The sequence below is a fragment of the Mercurialis annua genome, linkage group LG7, assembly GCF_937616625.2.
Source record: "Mercurialis annua linkage group LG7, ddMerAnnu1.2, whole genome shotgun sequence".
NCBI classification, from domain to species: domain Eukaryota; kingdom Viridiplantae; phylum Streptophyta; class Magnoliopsida; order Malpighiales; family Euphorbiaceae; genus Mercurialis; species Mercurialis annua.
Genome location: NC_065576.1, coordinates 4,498,285 through 4,525,521, shown reverse-complemented (window position 1 = coordinate 4,525,521; position 27,237 = coordinate 4,498,285). Strand labels below are relative to the sequence as shown.

Sequence of the window (27,237 nt, the reverse complement as noted above, 5' to 3'; positions counted from 1 at the left end):
ACTGCTTCAAAAAAATTAAAATTTGTAACTGTAGAACTGCCTGAAAATTTCGGGTAAACTTGTCCAAAAAAATATTATTTTTTTCAGAATTATAATTTGTCTATAATTATGAAAAATGTAAAAAAACAATTAAATGAATACACACAAAATTAATTTTTTTGCTCAAAGATAGAAGGTTTGAGGTTTTAAGGGCATTAAGGATAATTTAATAAATTTTGGAGTGCAGAAATTAATTTGTGGAGTGTAAAAATCGTTGTCCAATTATTTTGATATTATTGGTAATTGAAATGAATAGAGATATATTAGCGGTTAAGAGTTTATATAAATATAAGCACTTTAGATTGAAATGTTTAATAATTTATCATCCTTAAATTTCATAATTTATCTTCAACTTTTTAAATGGCAAAATTAAAATTTATCATTATATTTATAGGAGAGAGATATTTTTAATATTGTTTTATTCTAAAATTATTCTTATAGGTACCTTGATTTTACATTCAATATAAATGGTAGGATCTTTAAATCCATAAATTTCAAATATATAGATTAAAAATTCATAAATTTAAGAAATTTTAAAAGAAAATTAAATTTATGTATCTATAATTGTAGTTTATTTGTTAGATACACTATGATATTTAAATCGGACTAATTACTTAAAAAAATCCCATCTTATAATATTTTTTCGTTTATATCCTGACCTAAAAAAAATTCATGTATACCCTTTTTTTGATTTTTCGTTTTCAACTCTACCCTAAAGCACTAAATTGAACTTTTTTTATTTAGAAAAAAGTTTAAAATAGTTTTTCATTTTTTAACCTATATTCTAATTAGAGTTTAATGTTATAAATAGTACAAAAATACCTTCTTCTTTATAAAATTAAACTTATAATAATTATTTAATTTAAATATGAATAATTTTTAAACACAAAACTATAAAATTATATAATTTTTTTTAAAAAAAAATCGGATTCTCCGTCCGGAGGAGGAGCCCGATGCTACTCCTCCATGGAGGAGGAGCAGATCTGTGCTCCTCCTTTCCGCTCCTCCTTCTCATGGAAGGAGGAGCGATCTGCTCCTGCTTTTGTGGAAGGAGGAGCGATATGCTACTCCTTCCATGGGAATGAGGAGCGATTTGCTCCTCCTTTTGGGAAGGAAGAGCAGATCGCTAAGGAGGAGCAAGATCTGCTCCTCCTTCACACAAATCTATGCTCCTCCTCCATGGAGGAGGAGCAGAGAGGAGGAGCAGGTCTGCTCTTTCTTTCGAGTCACCCGGGAAAAAATTAAAAAAAATAGTTTTTTTTTGTAAATAAATCCGTAGCGGTGTATAAATTGGAAGAGTACGGTAGTTTGTCGGATTTTTTTAATTTATTTAGTTTTTTAATAAAAAAATTAAATATAATTAATTTTTTGGATTTATTTAAACATTTTTAAAGTTGAAGGATTTATTTGTATTTTTTTAAACAGAAAAAAGATGATATAACCCTTCTATTTAATTATTTTTAATGTTTTCATCCTTTAATTAATTAAATTGTCAAAAAATAAAATTTTGGGGTACAGTTGAAAACAAAAAATAAAAAAAAGGGTACAAATGAACTTTTTCCTAGGTCAGGGTATAAACGAAAAAATGTTTCAAAGTGGAGTTTTTTTAAGTAATTAGGCCTATTTAAATCTTGTCAGTTTGTTTAAATATTTTTTCGAGTGTTCTCTAGTATATATGATGGATTCTGTATGTCTTGGTTATAGGTCTATTATTAATTCGCTTTCTGAAGTCAAACTAAGCACAATGCATAGATTTAATTGACGAGATTAAACTAAGCATTAAGCATAATAACCAAAATATGAATATTATTGAAATTCATAACCGCATTATTGAAAAAGTTTGTCGTCTCTGGTGTCGTATCTTCCTTCAAATTTGCTGTAAGGGGCGAGTCGCTTGCTTTCGTCGTGTCGATTACTTCTTCTTCATGCTTTGGTTTTTGCTTCTCTTTTGATCTTTCTTGTTTAGATTCTTTGGCTTTCGCTTCCTTTCCTCTCAAGGCTCTCCTTCCTTCATCTAATTCAAAGTACTTTTGGGCGATTCCTATCAGGTTTGAGAAGGACGTCGGTTTGTTAATTAGTAACTTGACTACTAGCTTTCTGAATCTTGTTCATTCTCTAAGAGCCTCTGTCGCCATATCAACATTAAAGTTGTCGATCTTCATTGCTTCTTTGTTAAATCTCTCAATGTATCTTCGTAGGGTTTCTCCCTCTTCCTGGATACAAGATCTGAGTATGCTTGTGGTGGTTTTGGCTGGTATATTTGTCAAATATCTGCTCAGAAACTTGTTTGACAGTGTAGTGTAATTTTTAATGGAACGAGGCTTCAGCCTGTTGAACCATCTTTGGGCCGTTCCAGCGAGTGTGGTGGGGAAAACTCGACACATGATTGCATCGGTTACATTGAACGGCCCTATTGTTGCATAGAATCTTGACATATGGTCTCTCGGATCTCCTTCGCCGTTGAGGGTTGGCAGAGTTGGCAATTTCATGTTATGGGGAATTATTCTTCCATTATTTCGGCTGAAAGGGGCGAGCCCTTTAGTCTCAGGTCATCCAAATCAGGCTCCTCTGCTTTCATCTTTTTCAGCGCTTTAGCGATTTTCTCCTTTAGGTTCTCCTCGGCTACGTACATGGTTTTACTTTGAAGTAGGGATTCGGAGGATCTGCCCTCATCTTCCTCTGGCTTCTTTGCCTTTTTTTGATTGTGCCTTTTATGGCCCTTTTCTGCTCCTTTTTCTATTCTTTTGCTCCTTATAGGATTTTCTTCTTCATCTACTCATTCATTCCTCGGATTTTTCTCTGTTTCTCGCATCGTTTCGTTCCCCGCTTTTGGTGGTGTTTCCTTGGTTTTGTTAATTTTTTCTTTTGCCTCTGTTATTTTGTGTGGTGTTTTGCCGAGTTTCCGTTCTTCCTTCTGCGTTGTCTTCAGCAGTTTCTCGAACTTCTAGGTTTCTCCCTTCACTCTCCAAATTTCGCCTATGAAGAGTAGGTAGAGGAGTTGCGAATTCCGTCCTCCAGAGGTTGATGCTCTCTAAGTGTGCCTTTGCTGAATTCCTCGCTTCTTCTGCGATTTTATCCAGGTTGGATTGTAATTGTTCTAGCATCTTTACTAGCATCTGGTGGTATATCTCCAGAAAAACCACCGTCATGGCTTTGTTGATTCATCTAAGGACGGGAAAGTGATGGGGTTGAATCCCCTTATTTGCTGAGTTTGATACTCAAGTGTTGAGTTCAAAGGATTTAAGCCTGAGCTTTCTGCTACTATCGATGTTGTTCCTATGATGTTAGAGGTGCTTTCTTTTGTAGGCAAGGGAGGAGGCGGGGTAACCTCCGAGTTCTTTGGATCCATTGATTTGTTTTTTGGGTCAATTCTGTTGGAATTTATCCTTCAATAGAAAAATTTTTTGAGTTCAGAAAAACTTCTTCAAATTGAAGTTTTGGTCAAGATTTTTCCACAAAAGGCGCCAATTGATGGAGTCTGGTTTTCACAACGGTCTTGAAGAGTAGATGGCTGATCGGACGATGGTTGTTCGATTAGCTCTCCGATGTTTAACTTAGTAATGAGTTTAAGGGAGTATTGTTCGTAAATTGTAATTAATTTTATGAGTAGGCAATACCTCAAGTCCTTTTATAGTGGGCATGGAGAAATACCTTGTAGAATTCAAATAGGAAAAGAGATTCCTATTCAATGGATGAGGTCGAATAGGAAATGGATTTCTATTCTGCAAGAGTTCTATTGAGGGATGACTCCTAAATAGGATTAGAATCCTAAATAGGAATGTGATTCCAAGTAGAAAAATATCTCCGGGATTCTAAAAGATCTGGGTCTTTTAGAATCTCCTTTATTATCGGTACGGTAGTTGAATCATATACGGAATCAAGATTTTTAGCGAGCCGAGTCAAATATGATTACTGGATCTTACCGAATCTTATTGGATTCGGTTACTCATGTGATTGGGCGAATCTTCTCAGATTACTCTTAGTGGGCGAATCTCTTAGAACTCGGCCACAGCTTGCTTCAACGAGTCTCAGGATTCGCTTCGATGGACGAATCTTATGTGACTCGGTCGATTAAATTATTCTGAAATTCGGTTTCCATCAATTAATTACAAAGAGAATTTAATTTTAACATGAGAAGTAAACAAACCCGACATCTTGCCAGTTTTTCCAGCTAAAATCATAATCTCGTTATTTAACAGTAATTGAATCATAAATACGTTAAGATAATATTGCATTTTTTTTAATAATTGGGGAGGAGGAGTGCTTGTAAGAGTAATCGAACCCACAACCTATTAGATTACTGTCTAGCGCTTTGAGTTATAACTCATTAGGGTATTGGCAAAACAAATATTAACTTTTGGGGTATTGGCAAAACAAATCCTAACCTTTTAACTTTCTAGCAATTGAATCTCATTTTTCAGTACAATAAATCATTATCTTTCCTTTTATTGCATTTTGTAGCCCAGTTTTATTTCTTTGTTTGGGTTATATAGTGCAAAACCGTGAAAGTTTATAATTTTATTTTGTAACGTTTTTAAAACGTTGTAATATAATATTGCTAATACATGTATTTAATCTGACTGCCACATATGCAAAATATTATTATAAAAACGGTTTATACTACAAAATGCAAAAAATGTAAAGTTTAGGATTTGTCTTTTAACGTTTTAAAAAATGAGATTAAATGTTATAACATTGAAACGTTATAATTTATTTTGCTAATATCTCTTTATTTTTTAATTTTGAAAGGATAATATTGAAGTTCCCTTATGTAAACAAGAATATTTGAAGCGTGTTCGTTCAAAACAAAATGAATATTGAAATATGTAATATTCTATGGGCCCCTGAGCCAAATTGACTGACAACATTGTATGATCTCCATCAAATTATCAACAAAACAACAGATTTTTTGGAACTTGATATTTAATCACTTGCTTTTAGTTAAATGAACTTTGAAAATACAAGTAGATGAATATACTAGAAGAAAACTACTCTTTTCTATAGTAGTTTCTTTTGGTTTCCACTCCTTTCTATTTTAGGTTTTACTTATCAAATTAAATTCAAAAGATTGTCATTTTGTTGTACCGGGAATCAAACTGCAAGAGTCCATAATCTATATCTATCTATATCTATATAATTGAGAGAACCAACGGAGGCCTCTCATTCATTCTCACCAAATAGAGCAATTATATTAGTTCCCATCTTTTTTAAACAACTTAATTTTATTTTATTACTTTTAATAATTTTTAATGTAATATTTATCTTTAAGGCTAATACTTCTATAAATTTATCCTCCTCAATTTAAGATTACTACGTTTTGCAGTATTTGTTTTCCAATAAACTACTTAATCATTGTTTAACAATCAAACTGTTTTATCAATTATCTATAAAAGTCACGACGAGAGCTTTTGTTTATTCTGCAATGATACAACTTGAGTTTGTGCATTATATATGTGTGATTTTTTTATGTAAAAAACAATTGCCATATGAATTGTTTGTATGTTCAACAATTGTCATATGAGTATATGCTCTAATGTGCAATTATATTTTTATTTGTAGGGGATAGAGGAAGCTTGCTCTTTGGGAATTTGATTCATTCTAAAGCTTAAAATGTATGAGGTATTATTATTTTATTACACGCATTAATTACTTATACACGGACTATAATTTTGAGTAAATTGATTTCTTCTTGCTACAAATACATGCTTGGGATTTGGGAATGTGGTATGTAAACGAATTCGGCAGAAAATTCTTCTTGCTTAATTTTTTTTTTCATTACAATCTGTATCTTTCAAATCAGACAAAGAATTGAATTAGTTGAAAATAAAACATTTCTTAATCAGGCATGTATTTTTCAACCCAACTAACAACTGATATAAATTGAGTCTATTAATAAATAAAAAAATATAATTTTCAAGTGAACTCTTTCCACTTTTAGTTCTTTAACATAATATACACAAATGAAAAATTTCTATTTCTTTTTCTTATTTTATATAAATTACTGATTAAAATTTTAATTTTTTATTACTACATTATTATGAAGTAATTGTAGTATTTTAAAACTTCAAATGTTGTCCAACAATGAATTTGTTCCCATGAAGGCTTGCCATTTTTTTCTCATTGATAAACTGGTAAGTTTGTTGACAAATATTTAACCTTAACAAAGTATTATTTATTTGATATATGTTCTTCATTTAAAAAATAAATATTTTTTTTTGACGATCTTTTGATTTATTTAATATAGATGATTTGTAATGAAATATTATATGGTTTTTTTTATGTATAACCTTACAAATGGGACAATTTTTAATTAATGTAATTTTAGTATGTATAATCTTACTAAAGAATTTGGTGAAAGTAGCTAGTCAGTATGTTTAACCTTACAAATCTAATAAATAGACTATGGAATCAGTAAAAAAAAGTACAAAGCTTTTATATCAGTTGATATTTTAATTTGAAAATTCTTTAAAAGACGTTAATATCTATTATATTGTTAAAGCCTATTATTTAACAGCTCATTTAAGTTTTGTTAAAGCCTATTATTTTTTAAATCTAAATATTTACATCTTATATTGATTACAACCAAATTTTTTAATTTTTACAATTACGTCTAATATAAAATCATTTTTTTGCAATTGTAACAAAAAATTTGAGTTTCATTTTCAAATTCAAATATATATATATATATATATATTTTATCAATTAGACCAAATATGCAAAATTTGTCTAACTTCTAAAAGAAATTATATAAACGTTTTGGTCACAATTGATAAAAAAATTAAAAGGTTTGGATATAAAAATAAAATTTAAAAACTTTCCAATTGGATATAATTTAAAAATTAAAATGTTATTGAAATATATTTTAATTTTAAAATTAATTACTAAAATTATTCGCATGCATTTTAATATTATTATTTATTAGTTTACAAATTACAACGCTTTAATTTTTTGAAATTATTTATATTTTTAAAATTTCATCATACTTTAAATTATATATAAATTTGATTCCGCGTAAATACGCGGGGCTTACGACTAGTAATAATAATATTGAGGAGCAAGAAATTTATAATATCTGAGCTCACCCTTCTATATAGGGTCAAATATTACGTGGATCACTAAATTTTTAAGTTTTTCAAAGAAATATATTGTTTTTTTTATAATTCAATGAGGTGTCCTTAACGGGTTTTAACTATGAAACGGCACATTTAAACCTTCCATATCAGACTAATCCCCACTCGACTCCATGTTTTAAACGGCTGCATACACGAGTACGGTTCGAACTCGCGACCTCAATTAAGTCAGGAGAACGTTTTACCAACTCACATACACCTTGGGGTTGAATATATTATTTTTTAAAAGGTTATAAAACTTTAAATTTTATTTCATAAAGATTTTTTTCGATCTATTCATGAATAAAAAAAAAAGATTTTTTCGATTTAATTTTACTCATGTGAAATATTTATCACGTCAGCAAAGGTTACCAAATTATATATTTTATTTAAAAATGGATACTAGCTTACGTGGCATAAACTGAATTGTGTATGTGGTGAATATTTTTAAAATAATTTAATTAGATGGTTTTGTTTTTTTTTTTATCAAAAATAGAAATCGACTCTTTCGAGTCTCAATTGTTAGTTTGTTAGTTATGGAGACCTGGTTCGAACCCACAACCTTTTGATGCACTTAGAGGTGCCTTAGCCATTCAAGTTAGGCCCACATTGGCATTTTATTAGATGGTCACATCAGCAAAATTAGATCATAAATACCTTTCTAAAAAAATCAAAAGTTTGATAACCTTAAAAAGATAAATTAAAGTTCAGTACTATTTTTTAAAATAACTTAAAAGTTCAACGACAAACAATGTATTTGGCCCTTCTATATAGGCATTATGATTTTATATATTCATTTCTTTGATAAAAATAACAAATACTGTATTTTTAAAAAAAAATATGACAATCGAACCCGTTAATTTTATAATTTGTAAAAATATATTCAACTCTCAATTTAAATTTATTTTCGGGCATATACCTCTCATTTTAAACCAACGTAATCTTTTCGAAATTGAAATAAAAGATCAATTACGTAAAATACTCATTCATGAATGAAAACCTAAATCATCAATTATAAAATAAATCATGAAAATAAATTTAAATTGAGAAATTGATATATTAGTCATAAATTATAAAATTGATGGATCAGATTATCATAATATATTATAAGGAGATATTGGCCATTTTGATCGTCTATATTGATCATAAATCACAAAGTTAACAATCAGATTATAAGAACAGAAATTTCCTACTGCCTTAGCATTTAGCAACAGAAAATTCCTGCACCTGCAGATGTGGCAGCTTAACAAGCTACCACTTCCATCCCCCTAGTTTTTTTATTGAATTGGTTAATTAGCCAATTCAATAATTATATTTTTCATTTAATATTTTTATTATATTAATATGTGATTTATTGTTAAAATCCTAAATAACATTCCACCCATGATTTATTTTGCATTTTTTTCATTCTTGAGTATTTAAATTTTTTAATTGAAAATTTATATTATTTTATTTGAATCTTCTATAATAGGCCGAAAATTGTTACTAAAAACATTGTAATTTTATAGTGGAGCTGTAGCCATATCATTGAATATAATACCCAAAAAAATTGAATTTTGATTACCAATTCAATAGGAAGTTAAAGGGATTGAAGTGGCAATATAATTTTAATTTTTCATATCAATGATTTATATTTAATTCTAACAATAAAAATGTAATCAGAATTTAATTAATTTGAATATTATTTTGTATCTAATATGGGCCTATGGCTACAGTTAACTAACAACAAATCCAATTTTTTCGTTACTGGGTACTAAAAATTGCCCACTATAAAAATTATAAAAACTTTAGTAACAATTTTCGTAAACGGTATTTTATTGAAGATTTGGAATAAAAAAATTCAAGAATGATGAAATATAAATTTAATCGTTTGTGGAAATTGTTGTCTAGAGCTTAAAAATAAATTATATATTAATATAATAGAAATGATTAAGTAAAAAGTATAAGTATTTAATTGGCTAATTAACCAGTACTAGTTTGGCTAATTAACCAATTCAATAAAAAATTAGAGGGATTGCAGTGGCAGCTTGTTAAGCTGCCACATCTGCAGTTGCAGGAATTTCCTGCTATAATTCAGATTAGCATATATATATATATAATTATTTTTCCGTCTATATAATAGCAAGTATCCTATTTTATACCAAAATAGGCAAAAAGCAAGAAAAAAAAAAGTTTAGTATCTAATTAACTATCCTCTGAAAGATTTCCAAAAAAGCTGATAAACTGAAAAGTTGTTAATCTTTCAATGGTAAATTCAGAAAGATGCTATCTTGATTGGATGACACTTCAACAAGAAGACTCAGAAGAGCTTCTCCAGGCCTTGAACATAACTGAAGATGGAGATCAACACACTCTATTCTCGGAGTTGGTCGAGAAAATTATGACGCATTTTCAGGATTACACAGACAGAAGAATCCAACTCGCTAGAGCCCGTCCCTGCGCTTATTTCGCACCGACCTGGAATTCTTCCCTGGAAAATTCCTTGCTTTGGCTGGCTGGCTACAGACCCTCAATTTACATCAGACTCTTATATTCACTCTGCGGCTCGCAGGTTGAAACCCTAATCACAGAATATCTTCAGGGCGTAAGAACAGGCAATCTCGGCGAGCTATCGTCGCAACAGATGAAAAAGATTAATGATTTGCATTTGAGAATCATCCGACAGGAAGAACAGCTGACCGACAAGCTAGCGAGTTTGCAGGAAGACATGGCTGACGATCCTATTTCCGTGATCGCCAAGCAACAGAGAGAACCTGTTGAATCTTATGAGCAAGTGGATAGGAATATCCAGAATTATGAAGAGGCCATGTTTAGTATCTTACAGGAAGCTGATAATTTAAGGTTAGCCACGCTTAAGGAGTTGGTTAGTATTTTAAGTCCTCTTCAGGCTGTGGATTATCTGGCTGCTCACAAGAAATTTCATCTCTGCTTGCATGAATGGGGTCAAAGAAGGGATGTTTTACAGGGGAGAACAAATTAAATTAATGGCTATAGATCTGTTATAAATATATACATATATACATATGTATTGTAAGTTTCTTTTGTTCTTACAGTAAAATGAATGTTTAGATATATATAGATGCATGTCTGATAGGAGAGTATAATTATAGAGTGTAATTGAGTAGTGTCTGTGTGCGTGTAAGCAAATAATTATCTATCTCTAATTAGTAATTATGGCTCGTTTATTAGTTATATTGCGATGCTAAAACTTTATCAATTTGCTTTTTATTTTTTTCTTTCGAGTCTTGCCAAATGTATCTTTATGCTTAATTTATAGTGGACATTATGTGTCGAATATGATAAATTCTATACGTGAACGCATAATATTACCTCATTTTAACTCTAAACAAATTGTGAATATATTTAAATGTAATGAAAGTCGAGAAAATTATGCACCAAGTTTTGTATACTTAAAATGCCACCTGATTTTTTTTATTTAAAGTGGTCGGTAAATTTTCCATTTCCAATCATGTGTTAAAATAATTGAGGATCAATGAGCTATATTTCAAATGATACTGATAGAATTCTATAAAAGCACGTGGTATCAAATTTTTTTAGGTGCGCCAAATAATAAAAAGTTACAACGATAACCTTAATTTACTACAAATACGAATTTACCACCTAATAAATCAAGAGTCTCAAATATGACCCCAACATTTTCAAAATCTGACCTGAAAATTGTGTGTTCCATTACAAATCTGACATGGCAGTTCTGTAATCCCCCTCAACCCCTTCAGATCCACATCATCAAGGTTTATTTGCTACTTTAACTGCAGTTAAAGAGGTCTGATTGTCTAATACTATTAAATTTAGGTATTTAATTGTCATATCCACATAAGTATAGGGGCTAATCAACACCTATGCCTCATTTCAACTCAAACTCACAATTCAATACCAGCAACTGCCTGAAGATTTATTTACATCAAAATAAAAAAAATAAACAAATGGGTAGCTCGTCTAAGGACGCCTCCCGTAGCGACGGAGAAGCCTCAAGCGGCGATGCTCCTCCTTCGAATTCCGGTCTCTTCTCCGAAGGTGAACGCGTCTTGGCTTATCACGGTCCTCGCATTTACGAGGCTAAGGCATTTTACTCACTCTCTCTATACTTCACTGTTTACTTTTCGTTTAAATTTATTAATGTTCCGTTATATAATTTTCCGATTTTCCTGTGTTTATATGCTTGGAACGTTACATGTCGTTAATTGAAGTGAGATTATATAGTTTTAAAGAGTTTAGTTTCTAGTAGATCAAGATTGTGATAATTAGGGTTTCTTTTTGAGTGTTCTTGCTTCCGTGTTCTAAAATATGTATTTTATATGATTTCTTCTGCTTTTGTATTTAAATGCACAATTTGAAATAAGATTTTTTTTTTTGCAATTATTATGACCAAAACTTTAAATTTCACTTTCTAAAATCCAAACCTGTGAGTTTTTTTTTCAATTGCAACCAAATTTTTACAATAACTCTTTTTAGAAGTTAGACAAAAATATTAAAATTTGGTCGTAATTAATAAAAAACATGCAAAGAATTGGATTTTGAAAAGAAAAGAAAACTCAAAATTTGGACACAATTTTGCAAAAAAAAAAATCTAATTACTTCACCGTAATGAAATCATAGATATATATTTAGATCGAGAGATTGTTAGGTAGACTCAGTCTACCACATCATCCGTAAACTAGCCTATCACATTATGACACGTCATTAAAATAGTGGCATTATCGTAATTTTATTTATTATCTTTTTAGACTTTTGAATAGTAATATTATGATAGTGCCATTATTTTAATGACGTGTCATAATATGATAGCTTTAGTCCACGGATGACGTGGTGCACTGAGTCTACTTAAAAATATCTCAGATCGAGAGACTATTGAATTTTTTAAATAAGGATAATATTGAAGTTCTATGATGTAAATAAAAATATTTGAAGCATGGAAACCCTCTACATATTTGTAGGGGTGTGTAAAAACTAACCGAAATCAAAAAGTTAAACCGAACTGACAAATTTAATTTGGTTTGGTTTGAGATTATAAAATAATTTCGGTTGGTCAGTTCGGTTCTGTTCAGCTTGTAGTATAAAACAAATTTAGTCAGTTTTCCAGGTAAACCAAACTTGATAAAAACTGCAGGTTCTGTTCGGTTTAAAAATATATTTCATTTCAAAATTTCTGTTCAGTTTTTAAAAAAAGCAAACAATCGGTTCGGTTTAGTATGTTTATCCGATTGTACACCCCTACATATGAACCAACTTGGATGACAACATTGTATGATATCCATCAAATTATCAACAAAACAACAGTTTTCTTTTTGGAACTTGATATATAATCACTTGTGTTTAGTTCAATGAACTTTGGAAATATAAATAGATGAATGATCCTGAGAGAATATAATAGAAGAAACTACTCTTTTCTGTAGTATTTCTTGTGGTTTCCACTCCTTTCTATTTTAGATTTTACTTAGCAAATTGCATTGAAAAGATTGTCATTTTGTTGTACCGGGAACCAAACTGCAAGAGTCCACAATAATAATATTGAGGTGCAAGAAATCTATAATATTTGAGATAAGGTTCTTATAACTCACCCTCCTATATAGGGTCAAATATATCGATGGGTCACTTAACTTTCTATTTTTTATAAAATTGTAAAATTTTAAATTTTGTTTGATAAAGATTTTTTTCAAATTAATTATACTCATATAGCCATCTAAATTAAGAATATTTGTCACGTCAGCAAAAGTTACCAAATTATATTTAAAATTTTAAAAATGAATACTAACTTAAGTGACGTATAATTGAATACACCATGAAATGAATATTCTCTAAATATTTTAATTCAGATGGCCACATCAGCACAATTATATCGAAAATACCTTTCCGAAATACACGGAGATTCAATCTTTATTGAAATAAATTAATTAATAGTTTTCAAAAATTGATTTAAAAGTCCAGAGACCCATGGCATATTTGACCCCTTCATATGGGGTGTAAACGGCCGAGCTGAGTATGAATTAAGCCAATTGGCAAACTCGAGCTCGACTCTGGTTCAATAAAGTTAATTTTTAAAAAATTATCGAATTTGATGTATTTAATTTTCTTTTATTGTTTTTTTATAATTGGGGAGGGGGAGTGCTTGTGGGAGAAATTGAACCTACGATCTAGTAGTTTGTTTTCCAGCGCTTATACTATTTGAGTTATAACTCATTGGTCAATTATTTCATCATAAATTATGTAATTTAACCAATTAATTATTTAGAGGTAGAAGAAGCAAATAATATAATAAAAATTAAAGACCAAATGATTAAAAAATGCCAAATCTTTTATGAAAATTTCACAAAAAATTCAAATCTTTCAATTTTATCCAATTTGTTTTGAAGCATATGATTTCGTTTCAATTATATCCAATTATACAATTTTACTTATGTATCGCTGATGAGAGGCATACCACACCAGCGCCACATAGGCGCCACATGGACAAAATTATATAGTTGGACATTAACGAAATCATGCATTTTAGGACAAATTGGATAGAATTGAAAAATTTAGACTTTTGTAAAACTTTTATGAAAGATTTGGTCTTTTTTGATGATTTGGCTAAAGTTAAATAATTATTTTATATATATAAGAGCTTCGTTTAGACTCGTGAGTCTTACGAGCCTATTTAATTGATATTTGAATTCGGCTTGAGATAGAACTTAAGTAGCTCGACTTTAAATTTTCAAACCGATTTCCATTATTTGTATTATAATCGAGTAATTTGCAAGTATCCCAACTTATTACACCTCAAACTTCTATATATAATAGCAAGTATCCTACTTTACAATTCATAAAAAAAAAAGTATCCTAGAGTTTACAAATTACACCAGAAAAGCAAGAAAAAAAGAGTTTGGTATCTAATTAAATATCCTTCAACAAATTTCCAGAAAAGCTGAACCTCTGAATTAAAATTAAAGTTGTTAATCGTTCAATGGAAAATTCAGAACGATGCTTTCTTGATTGGATGACACTTCAACAAGAAGACTCAGAAGAGCTTCTCGAAGCCTTGAACATAACTGAAGATGGAGATCAACACACTTTATTCTCGGAGTTGGTCGAGAAAATGATGACGCATTTTCAGGATTACACTGACAAAAGAACCCAACTTGCCGGAGTCGGTCCCTGCGCTTATTTCGCACCCCCCTGGAATTCTTCCCTGGAAAATTCCTTGCTATGGTTGGCTGGCTACAGACCCTCAATTTACATCAGACTCTTATACTCACTCTACGGTTCACGCCTCGAAACCCTAATTTCAGAATATCTTCAGGGCGCAAGAACAGGAAATCTCGGCGAGCTATCGTGGCAACAGATGAAAAATATTAATGATTTGCATTTCAGAATCATCCGACAGGAAGAACAGTTGACCAACAAGCTAGCGAGTTTGCAAGAAGACATGGCTGACGATCCTATTTCTGTGATCGCCACGGAACAGAGAGAACCTGTTGAATCTTATGGGCAAGTGGATAGAAATATTCAGAATTATGAAGAGGCCATGTTTAGTATCTTACAGGAAGCTGATAATTTAAGGTTAGCCACTCTTAAGGAGTTGGTTAGTATTTTAAGTCCTCTTCAGGCTGTGGATTATCTGGCTGCTCACAAGAAATTTCATCTCTGCTTGCATGAATGGGGTCAAAGAAGGGATGTTTTACAGGGAAGAACAAATTAAATTAATGGCTATAGATCTGTTATATAAATATATACATATTTACATATGTATTGTAAGTTTCTTTTGTTCTTACAGGAAAATGGATGTTTAGATATATAAATGCATGTGTGAGTGTGAGGAGAGTATAATTATAGAGTGTGTTGAGTAATATATATGTATCATACCTATTGTAGTGAGTAGTAATAAAATCGTGTAAGCAAATAATTAACATGATAATATATGTAGTATTTATTTGGTAAAATGTATTTATCTATCTCCAATTGTGGCTCGTTTGTTAATTATATTACGATTTTAAAACTTTATCAATTTGCTTTATAATTTTTTTGAGTCTTGCCAAATGTATCTTTTTGCTTAGTTTATAGTTGACATGGCGCGATGCTGTATATGTCAAGTATGATAAATGTTGTATGTGGACGCATAATATTACCTTGTGAATATATTTAAATTTAATGAAAGTCGAAAAAATAATATACCAAGTTTTGTATGCTTAAAATGCCTCCTGATTTTTTAGTGCTTGATAAATTTTCTATCTTCAATCATATGTTAAAATAATTAAGGATCAATGAGCTATATTTCAAATGATACATGTTCTTGATAGAATTTTATAAAAGCACGTGGTATCAAAAACTTTTTTAGGTGCGCCAAAAATTATCTTTCTAATAATAATAATAAAGGTTACAACAATAACTTTAATTTACTACAGATACGAACTTACCACCTAATAAATTCAGAGTTTCAAATATGACCCCAACATTTTCAAAATCTATACCTGAAAATTGTGTGTTCCATTACAAATCTGACATGGCAGTTCCATGTAATCCCCCTCAACCCCTTCAATATAACCACATCATCAAGATTCATTTGCTATTTTTAATTGCAGTTAAATAGGTCTGATAGGCTAATATTGAATTGTTAGGTGCTTAATTTTCCTATCCACATAAGTATAGGGGCTAATCAACACCTATGCCTCATTTCTATTCAAACTCACAATTCAATAAAAAGCAACTGCCTGAAGATTTACATCAAAATAAAAAAAATAAACAAATGGGAAGCTCGTCTAAGGACGCCTCCGGTAGCGACGGAGAAGCCTCAAGCGGCGACGCTCCTCCTTCGAATTCCGGTCTCTTCTCCGAAGGTGAACGCGTCTTGGCTTATCACGGTCCTCGCATTTACGAGGCTAAGGCATTTTACTCACTCTCTATATACTTCACTGTTTACTTTTCGTTTCACTTTATTAATGTTCAGTTTTTTAATTTTCCGAATTTTGTGTTTTTATATGCTTAGAACGCTACATGTAGTTAATTGAAGTGAGATTATATAGTTTTAAAGAGTTTAGTTTCTAGTAGATCAAGATTGTGATAATTAGGGTTTCTTTTTTTAGCGTTCTTGCTTCCGTGTTCTAAAATATGTATTTTATACATTTCTTCTGCTTTTGTATAATTGTGCAATTTGAAAGCTTTTTTTTTTTCAATTATGACCAGAACTTTAAATGCCATATTTTAAAATCCAGACCTTTGAGTTATTTTATCAATTGCAACCAAACTTTTACATTAACTCTTTTTAGAAGTAAGGAACAAAATTTAAAATTTGGTCATAATTAATAAAAAAAATAACACAAAGGTTTGGATTTAAAAAAGAAAAGAAAACTCAAAGTTTGGACACAATTGCAAAAAAATAAAAAATATTAAATTGGACATTACTGTAAAAAATAAAAGGTTTGGTCTTATTTGATAAAAAAACGCAAAGGTTTGAATTTAAAAAGTAATTAGGCCTTAAACTTTTATGTATTTATGGAATATGATTTTTGAATTTTTAGGTTCAAAAAGCTGAGCTTCGGAAGAAGGAATGGAGATATTTGGTTCATTACCTTGTAAGTAAATTGTTGCATTTGTTATCTTCTTTTGCTGGTTCAACATTCATATTGTGCTAAATTTGCTAGGAAAATTGATATATGTTGTATAATCCTTTTAAGCTATATAGTGATGCGAAGTTTTTCTGTTTTTCAGGGTTGGAATAAAAAGTGAGTATGCATTGTACTCTGTTTCTCCATTTTTTTTCTTACTGCTGTTGAAGTCAGTATGAATTCAGCTTTTAGGTATTTACTTACGGAACATTCTGATATGGTGTAAACCCTGGATTCAAATGGCTAATGTCATAGACTCACAAACAACTATTTCCTTATGGACTGCCAATGGAAAAGGGAACTAAAAGAAGAAAAATGACTATTAAACATTTTGCTTTCTCATGAGTCATGACTATGAATATCGTGGGGGTTTGTACTTTTAAAATTTCTATGTAATGGTGTAAAAATCCGTGGATCATGCTATACCTTTGCATTTATTCTAATTGTTGGTCCATTAGGGATAAAGAGGTCTGAAGTTGCAAGTTTTTCACCGGGATTTAGATTTTCCTCCGTTCTTTTTTTATTTTGAAAATTAATTCTTGACACATTTAATACAAACCAGTGCATCAAAGCTCTCAATAGATACTCGTTATATGAATACATGTGTGGTACAAATTTAAGTATAGAATATAGATGGTTATTTGGGAGGAAAGGGATAAAAGAATATCAAAAAAGATAGTTTAGGTGACTGGTATAGGCAGCGAGGTAAGTGCTGATATGATTGGGAAAATGAAACGTGGGTTAAATATGTCTCAGACATACGTTGAATAAGTTGATTATCTTGTGTATTAATAAACATTATCTATTAAATGGAATTAGCAAATTGATTCAAAGCAATTATACAAATATTATTTTCTGTGTAAGTAAGAAGTCTAGTAAAAGAAGGATTATAACCACATAAACACTTACAAGTTACATATTAGAAGAGGCGAGAGGAGTGAAACCTGTAAACATAACTATAATTTCTGATGTTCCTCCTGTTACTTGGTTGGTTCTAATGGAATAGGAATCTGATGGACTCGAACCCCCTTCTAGCATATTTTCATTTATAGTGCTCTCTTTATCATCATGTTAACTAACCTCATGTAGAGAATCATATGTGAAAGTTTTCTTTCATTAATAAGCATGGTCTTCTTCGGAAAGGGAAACAGAAATCATTAGTGTGGCTTGGACATATTGCCAACAGTTGGGACGAATGGATAGGCACGGATCGACTGTTGAAACCTACAAAAGAGAATATCATGAAACAGCAGGCCCTTGATAAAAAACAGGGTGTAGATAAGACTTCAAAGTTTGGACGTTCAGGACAGAAGCCAAAGACCTCTACTGGTCAGCTTAATGTTATTTTGTTTTTCCATATATATGAAGTTTATTTTGCTTGCTTATGGTGTTAAGCAGTATCTTTACTAAATTTATTCATTTGACAATCTCTGGTTCTGGCGTCTCTTTTTGCTGCCTGTCCAATGAGAAAACTATCTTTCTGCTTTCATTTTGCTGAGGATCTTGTGGAGAGTCCCTAAGATACTCAGCATAGTTAGATGAGGACAGTGGCTGTAAATCATGACAATCTCAAAATTGTCTCAATTGTCTGAGACTTCTAATTCTATGATATTTTCAGGAGGTCAACTCTTTTAACTGATTAATTTACAATTTTAAGCTTTTTTTTTAACAATCTTTAATTCATATTAACTGCTGGGTGGTCTTTTGAGACATTGTTACCTAGTTGTGCTTATCTAGAAATGTTTTCCTTATTAAGGAATCGGACCATTTTCTTTTCAGTTGCGCAAGTATTTAGCAATAACTAATATGTGAGTTGGTAACCAGTTCTGTTATATAACTGTTACTTCTGTTAATTTTTCAGATGCAAAGGTGGATAAGGAAGAAACAAAAAGCAATGGTATGTGATTTTCAAAATAGGTTATCTTTTCCTCTTTTCTTCTCTCACTGCTCCTTAGTATCTCTGTTTGGTAGCTGAGGTCCTAATACTATACATTGCTAACTTTAGTTTTCCTTTTAAATCATAGCGTAGTAATTGTAGCTTAATTATGTTCATTAAGTTGTAAATATTCATAATCTATTTAATTTGTGTCAATTTAGGGTAGGTGTCAATTAATACATACAAGGATATCTGCCTCAGTTTTTATCGGTCTATAAAATGTTTTGCCCTCAGCCTTTGCTTTTCTTCTTTTCTATACATTATATGTTTAGGAAGATCTTTCTTAGTATTATTCCTTTCCACCTAATATATCACATAAGATTCATCTTATTATTTGATTCTTTCTCTATAACCTTGTGATTGTTAATTATGTGAACCAAATGGGGCCATGCAATTGAAAACACTGTTATTCGTAGTGAATGCTATTTATTAAAACTGTTTATTATTAGCAGACCTTGTAGGCATCTTTTAGTATTTACATGATCCAGAACTTATCACCAACCATGTCTTAGATGGTATAACCTCTGAAGTAAAGAGTTTTTTCTTTTTACTGTCATTTGATTCCTTCTCTTTAACCTTGTTATTGTTAATTCTGTGACCCAAATGGGGGCATAGTTTAGTATTAAACTGAAGACGCTGTTAAAAAAACAGTTTATTATTAACACTTACAAAAGTAGTTTTATTTATTAAAATTGTGTGTTATTAACCGACCTTGTTGACATGTCTTAGAATTTACAGTAATCCAGAACTCATCACTAATCCTGTATTAGATGATATGATTTCTAATTTTTTTTTAAGTAAAGTATTAATTCTTTTCTGCAGTGGCTAAAGGGAAGAAGCGTAAAAGTGACTCAGGCATGGAGGTATATTTCATATATGTTCTTTTCGCAGTGATTCGTTTTACTGCTATCTCATTTTTGAAATAATTATTGGATTACAAAGCTTGTGAATAAGCCATAGTTGAATTAATTTGAGTTGGAGGCATTGGGTTACTTATGCTCTGTACTTCTTGCGTGCCCTTATTTTCCTTTCTCTTTCTGTCCCTCCTGATGAACCTGATAAATTTGTGATAAAATTACTACAATAGAAAACAAGAAACATGATGGCAAAATTTCCTCTCTGGATTTACCTTTTTTTAATTAAATGCCTCTGTTTTTTTATCAAGAGTAATTTATTGTTTAAGATCAAGCTGTACACATGTAAGCCTATTGTACAATACTTAATCTGGGAAATTTTCCATTTCTCTTTGCTTGTTTTTATCTTTTCAAATGTTTGTTTACATATGTTTCTTTGGCATTTGATTTCAAACTATTAGAAGGATAATTTGTCTGCGGAAAAGTTCATAAAGATCCAAATTCCATCAACACTAAAGAAGCAACTTGTAGATGACTGGGAATATGTCACCCAACAGGATAAGGTATGCATGTTTCATATAAGGAACTTTGGGACTTTATTCCATACTGCTATTGCTGTCGGTTATACTAAAATGATTTTCGTTTGACATAACGACTTTCCTCAAAACTTCAACTTTACTGTAGCTGTTAAATTGACATTAAGATGATCTAAGTCTGTTAAACCATAGCCTACTACACGTATAGATATATGGCAATTAACATTCTGATAGGGACTCGTATACAAGATGTGCATTATAGAATTCACGTTATTAAACTTTTGCAGTTTTGCTTTTGGTAGTTAAAAAGTAGTCCTCCTGAACCTTAGTTATCTTAATTCTGACCTTATTAACTCAACTTTTTCTTCCCCTGAATATTTTCAGTATTTCGGTCTTTTGCCATTTTTCCTAAATTTGGAGTGTAGACAGAGAGAGCCTATGCCTGTTACCTACTCACCTGCATAAATAAATATACCTTTAAATAGCTAGCCTAATTCCTGAATGAACCTTAAGTATTATTTTTTGGACTTGAAATCTTTTCAATAAAATATAGTGGTGTTAAAATATCAAATTATTTCATAAAACAATCACCTGTCAGCGCTTCCTGTTTGATGGAGACTTCTTTTTTTGCTTCTTTTGCAGCTTGTTAAACTTCCACGGTCACCAAATGTGGATGATATTTTGACAAAGTACTTAGAATACAGGTCAAAGAAGGATGGAATGTAAGTTATTTTCATTCTAGTTGAAATTGAATGAATTAAATCTATAAATTCAATGTGCTACATTTGTGCTTCTGTTTGTACGTTTCTCTTTGTCGTATCTTAATGTTATAGGGGTTCCCTTCCTCTAAGATGGCATTTTTGTTTAACGATATCGTAAAACTTCAATTATTAACATGCAAATTCATCAATTAATATATTAGATGAAATTCTTGATGCAAATAGAAACAAGTAATCTAACAACAAAGCCAAGGAGAATATTGGCTAAAGAACACAGTACCAGCACTCGTTAGAAGTTTGGGATTTTTCAATGGATCTCAAGTGCTATCTACTAAAAGCATAAAAATTGGTTATGCAGCATCAAGCATGGCCATATTTATTTATAAAATGGTTTGTACTAAAAGGTCAATGTAGTGTAGAACTTTTCAAATAGCATTGTTTAAAAGGAAACATTTTGTCCATATAAGAAGTCTCATTTTAGTTTACAAAGAGGCAATGTTATCAAAGGCGTGTCAGAGGTGCTGGCCAATGTGGCCATGTGCCTCACCCGCCGAGAGGCGCGTCTTAAGGCTAGTTTTGACCTTTTTTAAAAATTAAAATAAAATCCTAAAATTTTTCACTTGTTCAATTCTCATGGTATATACTATTAACTATACCCACCCACATCCTAATAACTCTATTTTTTAACCTAACTTTCAAAACAACGAAGCAATAGTTAGAAAAAAGAAGGCAATTTTTTACTTTTTTATAAATTTAAATAAAATCCTAATGTTCTCCCTTATTCAATTCTTATGGTTTACCCACCCACACCCTAGTAAGTAGTAACTTTATCTTTTTACGTAATGTTCAAAAAACAACAAATTAATAGTTAGATAAAAAATTAGACATCAACAGTAAGCAAAAACAACAGATCAATAAGACATCTCTTCTTACAGTCATGGCATTTTATATTTCATAAGAATTGTTTCGCCTTTAATTTTTATGCACACAGTTTAACAAAACATAAATATTTGGTTTTTAATTCTTGTTTAACCTTATTAATTGCTTTAGAATTCTACTTAGTAATTAATTATTTGTGAATTGAGTTTAAACATCAAGCTAGTAAAAGGGTTAAAAGATGAAATTTAAGTTAAAAATGTATGAAAAATTTAAATGTAATACTTCCACATATTAGGGGTAACATGGGAGAGAGAGACATTTCTATTTTCTTCCCAGAGAATTTCAAGAATTACCACTGCTTAACATTCAATTTGCCTCTGACCATCAAATGAAATGGACTTCTTCAATGAGACATTATAAAGTGCAATGAGACTTTTAAAGTGGTACAGAGAGTAATAAATATCAATAATATGCTGCCATGCAGCTCCTGAAAACCAGATATGTATCTTGTTACAAGTCTCTTTGCTAGTGGCTCTATAGCTACTTCAGGTAGTACAAGGAGGAATTATAAAATTAACTAATTTTCATGAAACATGAATGAAAACTACTTGCAGATTTAGGCAGCAGCAAGATCATTTAATTGTCCATACAATGAAGGTGGACCAAAATGATAGACCATTCAGACAAAAAGATATGAATTAAGAAAAATATAGTTATAGAAGTTAAAATTAGCTTTTTAATCAATTTTTCCAGTTATATTCTTATGTAATTCTTTATATATATATAGCATATTAATGATGAGTTCTTTTATTGGTGAATTTTGTATCAAATAAGTTGACTAGTACAATTTTTTTGCATTGTTGTTAAAAAGGATATTTATTCTTTATTGGAATATGAAGCGATTAAATTATTTGGAGATAACTGGACATATTTTATTAGGGGTAAATAAGAGTTTTAATCTTTTAATTGTGTAACAAAAATAAAAAATGGCCTATAATTTGGAATATAAAAAATAGTAAGGTTCGTATAATAGCCATGGTGTACAAAGTAGACACATATTTGATAAATAATTTGTCTCATTTAACAATCTCGATATCTTATGCTATTTTAAAATGTTAGTTTGGAATGCCTTTTCTGGCCTTGATAATGGTTGGAATGTACTTTTCTTTGTTTGTACACAGGATGACCGACTCAGTTGGAGAAATTTTAAAAGGTATACGTTGCTACTTTGACAAAGCATTATCAGTGATGCTCCTATACAAGAATGAACGCCAACAGTACGATGATGCCGTCGAAAATGACACGTCTCCATCAACTATATATGGCGCTGAACATTTATTGCGACTATTTGGTATGCTAACATTTTAGTTGTTATACTTTTTGGTTTTCCCAAGAAATGAGTATTATTTTCTTGATATTTTGAAGGTGTTGTAATGTGTTCTATCAAGTTTCCTAATATTATTTCTAAAAGCTCATAAATGAAAATTCATGCAGACACTGGTTAGTAGCCATAAATAATTGTTATTTCCTGTAGTTGAATTCAATCATTGATGGCAAGATGCAAATTTGTATTTACTGTAACACTGTTTCAATTATCTATTTTTGTTGCTTTCATTTACAAGGCAACCAACATAGCAATTTACATTTGCTGGAAAATCTTTCCTGGAAAAGGTTTTTGTTCATGTGTTTAAAGACATCTATCTTGGCCAGGGTTACATTTTTTATGTGCTCATTGTTATAATTGTGGTGATCATGATTCATGAAGATAAATTATTTTTGTGGAATCTCTTTTTGTTTCACCTTTTTTTGTAGTTGCCTTTGTTATTTTTTTTTTTTTGTCAAAGGCTAAAATAGTTGTCTTTGTTGTTTGTCTTATTATTTATTGTTATTTTTATTTATTTTTGGTTTCAAAGGATGAACATCCTAGAGAACTTTTAATCTTTAATTAACTACCCTAGGAAGCATTACCAGTTAGTAGTGTTGTTTCTTATACTCATTCAGCTCTCTCTTTGCAGTAAAATTACCGGAGCTATTGGCATATGTGAACATTGAAGAGGAGACACTAGCACGCTTACAACAGAAAATACTCGACTTCCTCAAGTATCTATCTTATCCTGGCACATTTATTAGTTGCTTCAGTGCTAATCCTTAAAGATAATAAAAATTCTACCCTCAAAACAAAAAAATAAAAATTTTGATCATTTCATATGACTATTTATCGAAATCCACTTCGTAATAATCATTTGCATTGTTGCAATTTCTCACTTTCTCTAAACTGAAAGATCAATTAGGCCATGAAATTATTTGTGCGGCTATTGTCTTGTATACCATTCTCCGAGATATTATAAAATTGTGTTTCATATTTTGTAGTTGAGTTGTTAGGTCGAATCTCATTTGAAAGAGTTAATTACTCCACAAACTAATTTTGGATACTTGATGGAATTAATTAATCGGAATCATGTTTTATATTTTGTAGTTGAGTTAAAGGTTGTATTGCTGCTTTTTGCTTTGAAATGGGCAGTTGGCAAACTATATTTTATGGTTCTGTTCCAGGTTTTGCTTTGTTTTTAAGTCTTGCTATCTAATGTTAATGTTGTGTATTTGCCAAATTAATATCTATATTGCACTTCAGGTTTCTGCAGAAGAATCAAAGTACTTTCTTCCTTTCAGCTTATGATGGATCTAAAGTTTCTGAAGGCAAAGGCAAAGGAAAAGACGAGTGATCCATTGCATAAATGCCCTATTATTTGCTGATCTAAAACAACAGGTACACGATAGAGCATCATCGATTTGTTGTTGTAAGTTGTAACACTAGCATTTGTTATTTTATTTTTTTTCCAAAAAAATCGATAAAACGAGGGTTTGAGATTCTGACAAGACCCTACACATAGACGACTGTCGTCCATTTGTTTGTCATAACTTGCAAGACTTTTTAGCTTATTGAAATGTGCATCAGCAATGATGTGAAATTTGCTACATGGTTGAAATGATGAATTTTATTTCTTTATGAAATTGAATTGAATCACTGTTCGGTGATTCTGAACCATTCACAACAGGGGAGAAGAAAATAAGAGAAACTTGCTTTGGACTATTTGGCTTGATGAACAATGATAGGGTTTTAAGAAATATGATTTTGCTAGAAACATTTATGAGGTATAATTTTTTCACACATCGTAGCTATTCCTGTTATTATATTTTGGAAATTGGAATGCTGCTCGGAGGAGGATAGATATGGGCTTCATTCAAAATCGGTTCCAGCAACATCGAGCACAAACCTATACCTGACATCATTTCGTTCCATTCTGGCAAATGCCTCGTTAACATAATCCATCTTCACTACTTCAATCATTGATGTCAAACCTTTCTCTGCCCAGAACTCGAGAACTTCCTCAATATCTTCTACGCTTCCAACAAAGCTTCCGCCTATATTTTTCTTCCCTGAATATGATGTGAGACAAGCTGATCAGTAAAAAAGAAGTATGGCACTGAAAATGCACCTGAAAAAATGGTCTATACCTGTAATTACAACGCTAGCTGTGAAGTGCAGTGGTTCAGCAGCCGCCCCAACGACAATGATCTTTCCATTAACTTTGAGAAGTGAAAGATAAGGGTTCAAAGAGTGTGGTGCAGGTACAGTGTCAAGAATGTAGTCAAGGGTGTTCGTCGTCTTGTTCATCTCATCTACATCGGAGCTCACAAGAAATGCATCGGCATGTAAATGGTCGAAAGCTTCTTGTTTCTTCTTATCGGAAGAGCTTATAACTATAACATGGTGTCCCATTGCTTTTGCAATAAGCACAGCTAGATGACCAACTCCTCCTAAACCCAAAATTCCTACTTTCAGAACCTTATTCAAGTTATTGATCTCTTTCAGTGGACTATAGGCTGTCACTCCAGCACATAGTAGTGGGGCTGCTTGTTCCGGTGCAAGCTTTTCAGGTATTCTAACTACAAACCTGCATTTATCCTCAACATTAAGCTGAGTTTAAGTCTCAAGGATAAAATTTTCTATGCAAACTAAATTCAGATTATGAATTATTCAAACTAAAATATCACCAACTAATGTGATATTCCTGATAGGTTAATTTCATTCGGTAATGGCGGGTCTCAAATGGTTTATAATCCTACATGATGAACTAAGTTTGCGCATGTATTCTTTTAGATAGGGGATTTTAATAAATTGAATTAGTTCATAATTCCACATGGTCAACTTGGTTGAACTAAGAATTTTTTAAATGAACCAAGTTCATCACAGGATTATGAAATAGCCATATTATGAAATAGCGACACTTATGGCGTAATTGAGTTGTAAAAAGTCATCAATTAAGAGATGCATTGTTGTTTGCTTGATCCTACTCACCTTTGATTTACAACCATAGCAGAAGAGTAGCCTCCTTGAATAGTTTTTCCATCTTTGTCAATGGCATTGTAAGTCATAATTCTTTCATTACAATACTGCTCCATCTTAGATTTGCAAGTTAAACATTCCCCACAAGACCAAATTATGCCCCCAACTCCAACAATATCTCCTATTTTGAATTTCCCTACTTCTTGACCCATCTCTACAACTTCTCCCACTATTTCATGCCTTTTCAATTTAATCATTTAATAAGAACAAAAAAAATTGAATTGTGTCAGTTATATTAATTATGCATCTAAAAATGTTTTAATTTGGATTAAAGGGTAATTATGTTGCTAATTACTAATTAGTAATTACCCTGGGACTAAAGGGTAGTTAGTGTGACTAAGCTCTTCTCTAACTTGATGAAGATCAGTGTGGTCAACTCCAGAGTAGAGCACCTTCAACACTACATCTTCTGCACCTGTTTTCCTGTGAAATCATAACATCAAAAAAAGATGAGCTAAACAACCGTACCGGACCAGCAGTTGAACCTGTTGAACCGAGAATCCGATTTAACGGGATTGAACTGGACATGGGATTAAAAACTCTTCTAGTTAATAAATATTTAATTAATTGAATTATAGAGCCATTTATTAGGAAATAATAAATTTAAAAATAATAGTTAAAATCATCTTAAAAATCTAATTAAACAAGTAATTAAAGACACGTCCATTTGACTAAATGGACAAGTAAAAAAAGAGAGATTATGTTTTATTATAGAAAGAATATAAACACATTTTATTTTCTAATTAACTGATGGAATATGATGGTTGAACTCATTAAACCGTAAACCGGTGGTCGAACCGGTTTGATTTATAAAACACTAGGATGCTGGAGTGACCTAAGATTGAATGAATAAGGTGAAAGGTAGCCGGATGAATCTCTGGCTGCCCAACCAACAACTCTTCTCCCTTCCATGATCTGTTTTTGCTTCAACTATCAATAATAGCAACTGATACTGAAATATTTGTACGAGATTATTTATATTTTAATTATTTGGGTATTGATATGATATGATATCTCTATATATAGGGACTTGGCCATTGTAGATATAGTGTTCAACCAAATTTTATAATTTAAATATTTTATATATTTGATTAGGTTGATGCAGAGAACCTAACCCAAAATGTAAAAGAGACAAATCTTTCATTATTTAGCTTTTAA

At 31.1% G+C, this 27,237-nt stretch overlaps 4 protein-coding genes across 7 annotated transcripts; 3 read left to right on the top strand and 1 right to left on the bottom strand.

Annotated features, from left to right (window-relative positions):
- Window positions 1–9,393: 9,393 nt before the first annotated feature.
- Window positions 9,394–10,128, top strand: LOC126656669 (protein DOG1-like 3). The gene has a single exon (XM_050351279.1). It carries the CDS (start codon window positions 9,394–9,396, stop codon window positions 10,126–10,128), a length of 735 nt encoding a protein of 244 aa, XP_050207236.1.
- A 3,981-nt stretch (window positions 10,129–14,109) lies between these two features.
- On the top strand, window positions 14,110–14,943 carry LOC126656668 (protein DOG1-like 3). The gene is made up of 2 exons (XM_050351278.1): window positions 14,110–14,820; window positions 14,920–14,943. The coding sequence occupies exons 1-2, from the start codon at window positions 14,110–14,112 to the stop codon at window positions 14,941–14,943; spliced, it is 735 nt and encodes a 244-aa protein (XP_050207235.1).
- Window positions 14,944–15,888: 945 nt separating this feature from the next.
- On the top strand, window positions 15,889–24,647 carry LOC126655472 (protein MRG1). Of its 4 annotated transcripts, none has more exons than XM_050349677.2 (11): window positions 15,889–16,026; window positions 16,661–16,714; window positions 16,851–16,864; window positions 17,934–18,076; window positions 18,609–18,644; window positions 19,506–19,546; window positions 19,999–20,100; window positions 20,716–20,795; window positions 22,853–23,022; window positions 23,687–23,771; window positions 24,304–24,647. In XM_050349677.2, exons 1-11 carry the CDS (start codon window positions 15,889–15,891, stop codon window positions 24,392–24,394), a joined length of 954 nt encoding a protein of 317 aa, XP_050205634.1. In that variant the 3' UTR covers window positions 24,395–24,647. The 4 variants fall into 4 exon arrangements, with proteins under 4 accessions (XP_050205634.1, XP_055959548.1, XP_055959549.1 ...); XM_056103573.1 differs by having other exon boundaries at window positions 16,835–16,864; window positions 17,891–18,076; XM_056103574.1 differs by lacking the exon at window positions 24,304–24,647 and having other exon boundaries at window positions 23,673–23,763.
- Window positions 24,648–24,649: 2 nt separating this feature from the next.
- Window positions 24,650–27,075, bottom strand: LOC126655471 (probable cinnamyl alcohol dehydrogenase). Its single transcript, XM_050349676.2, has 5 exons — window positions 26,915–27,075; window positions 26,389–26,502; window positions 26,032–26,259; window positions 25,188–25,627; window positions 24,650–25,109 (listed from the first exon to the last, which is right to left on the bottom strand). The coding sequence occupies exons 1-5, from the start codon at window positions 26,989–26,991 to the stop codon at window positions 24,910–24,912; spliced, it is 1,059 nt and encodes a 352-aa protein (XP_050205633.1). The 5' UTR covers window positions 26,992–27,075; the 3' UTR covers window positions 24,650–24,909.
- Window positions 27,076–27,237: the final 162 nt, after the last annotated feature.

Coding starts and splice junctions, on each gene's coding strand:
- LOC126655471 (XM_050349676.2), bottom strand. CDS start 26,991: ATGGAAGGGAGAAGAGTTGTTGGTTGGGCAGCCAGAGATTCATCCGGC. Junction 26,260..26,388: donor AACTACCCTTTAGTCCCAGG/GTAATTACTAAT, acceptor TAAATTGAAAAG/GCATGAAATAGTGGGAGAAG. Junction 25,110..25,187: donor AGCTAGCGTTGTAATTACAG/GTATAGACCATT, acceptor CATCATATTCAG/GGAAGAAAAATATAGGCGGA.
- LOC126656669 (XM_050351279.1), top strand. CDS start 9,394: ATGGTAAATTCAGAAAGATGCTATCTTGATTGGATGACACTTCAACAA.
- LOC126656668 (XM_050351278.1), top strand. CDS start 14,110: ATGGAAAATTCAGAACGATGCTTTCTTGATTGGATGACACTTCAACAA. Junction 14,821..14,919: donor AATGGGGTCAAAGAAGGGAT/GTTTTACAGGGA, acceptor TTGTTCTTACAG/GAAAATGGATGTTTAGATAT.
- LOC126655472 (XM_050349677.2), top strand. CDS start 15,889: ATGGGAAGCTCGTCTAAGGACGCCTCCGGTAGCGACGGAGAAGCCTCA. Junction 18,077..18,608: donor GAAGCCAAAGACCTCTACTG/GTCAGCTTAATG, acceptor TTAATTTTTCAG/ATGCAAAGGTGGATAAGGAA. Junction 23,023..23,686: donor ACATTTATTGCGACTATTTG/GTATGCTAACAT, acceptor CTCTCTTTGCAG/TAAAATTACCGGAGCTATTG.